Source organism: Necator americanus, chromosome IV (assembly GCF_031761385.1).
Source record: "Necator americanus strain Aroian chromosome IV, whole genome shotgun sequence".
NCBI classification, from domain to species: domain Eukaryota; kingdom Metazoa; phylum Nematoda; class Chromadorea; order Rhabditida; family Ancylostomatidae; genus Necator; species Necator americanus.
Window position 1 is genome coordinate 7,533,290 of NC_087374.1, and position 6,397 is coordinate 7,539,686.

General features: G+C 39.6%; 1 protein-coding gene across 2 annotated transcripts; it reads left to right on the forward strand.

Moving 5' to 3' along the window:
• Window positions 1-821: 821 nt before the first annotated feature.
• RB195_000602 (uncharacterized protein) lies at window positions 822-4,187 on the forward strand (the record flags this gene model as incomplete). 2 transcript variants are annotated; one of them, XM_064197030.1, is made up of 6 exons in its annotated part: window positions 822-923; window positions 2,612-2,717; window positions 3,691-3,803; window positions 3,882-3,889; window positions 3,948-3,990; window positions 4,101-4,187. In XM_064197030.1, the coding sequence occupies 6 exons, from the start codon at window positions 822-824 to the stop codon at window positions 4,185-4,187; spliced, it is 459 nt and encodes a 152-aa protein (XP_064052910.1). The 2 variants fall into 2 exon arrangements, with proteins under 2 accessions (XP_064052910.1, XP_064052911.1); XM_064197029.1 differs by having other exon boundaries at window positions 873-923; window positions 3,882-3,981; window positions 4,101-4,129.
• Window positions 4,188-6,397: the final 2,210 nt, after the last annotated feature.

The window sequence follows — 6,397 nt, forward strand, 5'->3', positions numbered from 1 at the left end:
TTGAACAAGAAATTTAGAAAAAATACTTTTTGAAAAATCAATAAAAATAACTTCTTGTACATTACTCACGTACATACTGTTTATATACGTTATGTCTCATTATTATAACATCATTATATAATTCTTGGTTGGTGTAGGGTAGTCCGAAAGAGGTTCGGCTGTGGCTACACGATCGATCGATGGTTCGAAGTCGGCTCGGTGCCAACTAAGCTGTTCACCCCTCCAGGGTCAATAAATTAGTACGAGACTTGTCTGTGAGGATAAAAACATCGATTTGATACACTGGCTAGGCCCCGCAGGTAATTGTATACGGTAGACCCGAATCCGAGTTAACCTCAAACAATTCTGAGATGAAGTGAACGCGTTGGAGCATCCTAAGCGGATTGATTAACCCCGGACACTTTATCCTTTCATCCTTTAATAAACTTTTACGTTTATTTACATATTTCAGGAGAAATCTTAAACCTCTCTTCTTCACGAAACGAAATGTACACGAAACGGACAAGAGCAGCTAGCTACGTGTTTCGTTGTGCTTCATTGTTTTTAATGGTTGAATCTAGGATTTCGCCGTATCCGCTTGTGACAGAACCTTTTAACTTTACTTTTCGTTCCACGGACGTTTTTTTCAGTCCATGTCTGAAAAATTTTTCGTCATTTGTGTTGACTCTGCTGCACTCCTCTCTCTGTAAAGCATTTCATTCAAAGCATCTTATCCTCTTGCTTGCAAGGTTTTCCCGAAACACTCATGTACACGTTAGAATTTTAATGACATTGTGACGATAGTGCATAAATGAGAACATTTCCGTTCACTTTTATTCTTGATGCAATCCGATCCAACAACAGATAATGGAAATTTTTCAGAGAGCTGGGTGATGCGAATAGATGGTATGCAAGCGGTCCGGTCAGCACGTTTCAGTCAATCGGTGAGTTAGAATTTCATTTTTAATTGTCTTTCTCGAAATTTTGGAAAACCCCCTTGTTAATTGGCAGGTGACTGACGCAAAAAATAAAACTATGAGTAAGCATGAGTGATATGAGTGATAACTATGAGTGAAAATTTCTGAATTTATGGATTATTTAGCTTTTAGACGGGTCTAGGCACAAAATCTATAGCATTTGGGAGTTAGTTTTCGTGAGAACTAGATCCTGATTGCAAAAAATCTTCCCTTGAATCATCTATTCGTACAAAGACGGAAGTATATACGGTACATTTTTTCCGCAGGGAAAATAATCTATTTTAAATTAAATGAAAAAAGAGCAACTACCTCTCTACAATTCTCTTGGTAAAATTTCTGTTTAATTTCTGACTTTAATTTCGAATTGAATTAAATTTTGATTTCTTTTCTATTCATAAATTTGTCAATTTTCAAGCTTCAAATTTGAATTTCTCGTTTGTTTTCGGCTCGAAGCAACTACTTTTACATTCATATCTTTCTCTTCTTCATTTCATTCATTCATGTTTTTTTTTCAATTATTTCGGTAATCCAACTTCTCTCTAAACTGAACTCTCCTAACTGTTCTGTAAGTTTAGTGCTTCTAAAGTTTTGGCTTAGCTCCAATTTTCATTCTCACCCATCTTTAGATATTCTAATGAGGTTCTCACCTAACGATTTAGGAAACTGGGATCGTTTTAAGGAATGTCTAGGTTTGACACATTCTTCTTCATTGCTGGTATGATTCTGATCTCTCTACGATCATAGAATTAGTAGATCATAGAATGAAATCAATCAACCAATCCAGTTTACAATCATAATCTTCTTCCTGGGATTTAACACCAAAAGATTTTACCCATTCAACTTCGCTTATCTTGGATAAAAACGTTCTCGGATAAAAACAATGATTCTGTCCCGAAAATACTTTCATCCACGTCATAAAAAGCCGGCGTCAAATATCTGAATGTTGTTTTCGGATTATACGAAATAGAATTCTTCAAAACGGCATAAAACAGATGTCTAAGGATAATATTGAGCATTGTGTTTCTTCAAGTATGAGCTCTTTTTCTTCGTTTGTAATTATGGAGAAAGAGAAATGGAAATTCTACGGATTCCGTCTGCTTCATGAATTCATGCGAAGATTTGATCTATGATATACCACTATAAAAACAGATTTATACGTTTTGACATTTATTCCATAAAGAAATATGGTTAATTCACATGATAGAATGTTGTAGTTGGGTTAAAACGACGTCAAGCTCGGTGCGGTTGCGTAAGCGGCTGCGCCCAAGGCGGAACGGTGGAGCGTAGCGGTTAGGATCGTGGTGGGACCTTTGCCACAACTGATCGCTTCAGTTTGCGAAGGTCTCATCTCGGTGCCAGCCGCTGGCTCCACCGCGCTTCGACCGCAACTGCATACGCAACTGCACTGTGCACCAACTTTCTAGAAAAACTTAGCTATGAGAAAGAATATTGTTAAAATAAGTAGAAAGCACCTTTCTGGTGAGTCGAGAGATTTCATTTACATTTACCGTTCTGGAATTAAGAAAGAAAATGAAAATGGATGATCTGGTTCTCTTCCTATATTGAGATTTCTTTCCGTGACGACTTTTCCATTTTAAAATTTTTCTAGAAATATTTGATTTAAATCAATTATGGTGGTTTGTCTTCGATTCCAGAGTTGTTACCTGCCTTACGATTGCCGACAACGGGCTCTCGTCCTGCATTTGCTGTTCTTGTTATTATTTCTTCCGGCCGCTCATTCGCTGACCTACTTTGTGGGAAGTGAGTTTCTTTTTTTTGTCACAAAATTTCATACAGTGTCAGGTACTAATAGGAATGGATTTTTTGTCGAAAAAGAAATCTTCCAACTCTTTTTTCAGGTTCACATTTATTGACACTTAGCGCTATGTTTAGACCTTTCTAAATATTACTGAAACCGGAATATCTACCATATTTTCAAAAAAGTTCAAAAAATTGTTCGTAGTCCTTTTAAAGATTTGAAGGATTTTCAAGGATAGGAGAAATTAAGAGCTAACAATCGAATGAATATCTTGCGTATTCCAGCCATACTAGAAATATCCAGAAATTCCCCCACTGCTACAGTTCTCAACGTAACAAGAGTTAGAAATTAAACAATGGTTTGAACCTTTCGAGGATATCTCAAAGCTAACATCTTCCTCGTTTCATTAAAAATCACAAAAACGATTCCTTTTATGTTTATATCTAGTTTTCAGGTGCTCCAGTTAGTTTACAACAGCAGCTGCATATAACTGAAATACTCTGTCTCTGCATATTTTTCTTCTCATACTTTTGATTTTTCTGCCACGAACTTCAGAAGCTGACAGAAGCTTCAGTGCGCGAAAAACATCCAAAGTGGCACTGATGCATGGTAACAAGAGACTCCGCATGGCTAGGACGATGCGAGAATTCCCGGAGGACCTTAGCTGAACGAGCGTGCAACACTTTCCCTATAACCCTGACCTTGTTCCATTCTATTTCTACCAGCCCCTAAAGCAGCATCAGCGCCGAAAAAAACTAGAATTTTAACTATTCAAATTTCTTCCCAAAAGTGACAGGGAAGATTTGCAAAGACCCGATGAAATAGTACAGAATTTCACACTTACCTTTTCCCACACTCAAGGCTGTCAGATCTGAGTTGGGTTGCTTTATAAGCGCATCATAACATCCAGATTTTAAAAAATGCAGATCCCGTTCACGGACCGCTTTTATGACCCTATGACCAAGTTCGTTTCAGCTTCCGGTAACCAAATGGGGAGAAGCACAGGACAAGAAGAACCGTTTCTTTCAAAAGATGACAAACAAACGATTGTAATGTTCTGTCGTGCCGCTTTGTCGAATCCACTCAACGTGCGTTTCGCTCCATTGCCGAGGAGATTTTTGCCGCTCAGGCGTAATAAACATTTCGAGCAGCACAGCATATTTCAGCGTGAGAAGTTTAAGGATCCAGTGGAGCTGCGACGGATTTGCGGAACATTAATCCGAGAATTTAAGAGGCAACGAGATTTCGAGAGAGACAAACGCATTGGTTTCTAAGGTGTGTGATCTATGTAGGTTAATGTGTGTCTGATTGTGTCGTACCGCTTACGCTCATATACCGTTCCTATAACCTGGTCATTTATGTCCATCTAAACATTTTTTTTAAAGGTTCCACTCCTCCTGTTGAGCTTCAGTGATGATGGATGCAACATTCCAGGCCCTGCTCTTATTCACGCTATATACATTAGTCGATAGCTCCACCTTCGATTGAATGAATAAATAATATTTTCTGTTTGTGTTTTTTCCATTTATGTAAACAAAAGAAAGAAAACAAAAAGGGGGAGAAACTACCACAATGCTGGAATTAATACGATGTTTCCCATAGTTCATAAGATCTTCATCTACTGTATAAAAAGACAAAAAAAAGTGAAATTTCAACTTTTGATTTCTTAAAAAGTGCTTCTCAGTGACAAATGACTGCGGCAACTGTGCATAACGTAAATGAAGTGAATATTGGTCTTAAATAGTAAAATAATGTCGGAGTTTTCCCCAGAACTTTGCGCTCGCATTCCCGTTGTTTTAGCGATGACTTGATTGTGATGTAGTCAAAAAAAAACCATGGAAGAACCTAGACCACCGTTAAATCCAAGGGTTTTAGCTTTTCTACTGCAAAATGCTTTCCTAAGGACTGTTTTCTAACTTTTCAATTCTATTTCCATCCGTTAAAGGACGGATATACGCTGAATATGTCCAACGGGATGAATGACTGGCGGCTGTGCAGCAACGCGTGCTTTTTCTCTGCATAATCCACCTACCTGCTTCGGCATTCCCCCAAGATATCCGGAAGGCGTATTATCCGGTTGAATAAATACGACGTAGGTTGTATGTAGGAAATGGAATTCACCATGGTTGTTACGTATTTTATTTTCAAACATAGTGACCGTCACTGTAGGGTTAGGAGGGAACAAATTAAACTTCTCTAAAATTAGTACGAACATTGAAGATCTGGGTAGGTGTAGCGCCATCGGTTCGAAGTTCCGCTTCCTGCACGATCGAACAGAGGTTCGAATCCGCCTTGGTGCTCACCAAGCCTTTCATCCCTCCGGGGTCGATAAATTGGTACCAGACTTGTCTGGGAGGTTAAAAACACTGGCTTGATCATCGGCTGGCCCCCGGAACTGATTGTGGAGGCCAACACTTGACACAACGGCTAGCCTCCGCAAGTCATTGCATGGGCCAGTTGCACGTTCATGAAATTCAAACGATTCTGAATCGAAGTGAACCTGGGAGAGCATCCCGAGCGGATTGACTAACGACGGACACTTTATCCTTTCTACCGGATCTGGCTTTGACAAACGGTACAGTAGGTCCCGCTTGAAAGCCGAGTTATCCTCGCTACTCAGAATGTCACTGGCATCCATGCTTTTCCACGAAGTGATAAAATATAACTTCCTATGATTCGCTACCATATCGTCCGCATAGTATAGTCCGGTCAAAACGAAATGAAGCGCAGTGCAGTTGTAGTACGGTGTGCACTAGATAATAATTATACAAGATCCAAGACAGTAATATGAAATTGCAATAACAGTGTGGAGTACGCCTGATGGGTTAGGGTCACAACAGCTAGCTATTTTTGGGATTTTCCTTACACCTCATCTGTTGCATGTTTTGAGCCATGCTTGAAATCTGGTCAAGATCAAGATTTGGTGTGGTCTGACATGAGAAAATGAGGTCGCGATGGGAATTAATCAGTAAAAGCAAGCATTTGGGGAGTTTAAGTATAAAAGGAGAAGATGTCTGTCGTTAATCAATCCGCTTGGGATGCGCCACCACTTTCACTTCACCAACTAATCGACCTCGGGGGAGTGAAAGGGTGAGCACAAGAAAGAAGTCAAACCATCGATCATGCAACCACAGCGGAAACGACTTACCGAATTCACTACACCAGCCTATTGCGGTCAGCCGCCACATAAGTAAACAGTAATACCAGGACATGATGCCGCAGAAATAATCACCGTTATAGCCACACCGTCGAGGGTTCGAGCCCGCCCTAGTGCTCACCAAGCTTTTCATCCCTCCGGGGTCGATAAATTCGTACCAGACTTGCCTGGGAGGATAAAAACTCGGAATTGACACATCGGCTGGGCCCCGCAAGTCATTGTATGGGGCAGCACGCCTTCCAAAACCTCAACGACCACGAATTCCAGTAAAACGCGTTGGCGTATCCCAAGTGGATTGATACGTCAGTGACTTTATCCTTTATCCTTAATAAGTAATAATAGGTAATTTAATGGGTAGTGATAGGTAATAATAATTAGTAAGTAGTAATAATAATAATAATTAGTTCAATAGTAATAATAGGTTATAATAGACAATAATAGAAGGTAATTTCTCCACAAATGGTTAACGATGAACTTCCCTATACTTCTCTCGAGATGCTTGCAGAAATCGGGAGGGTATTTTTG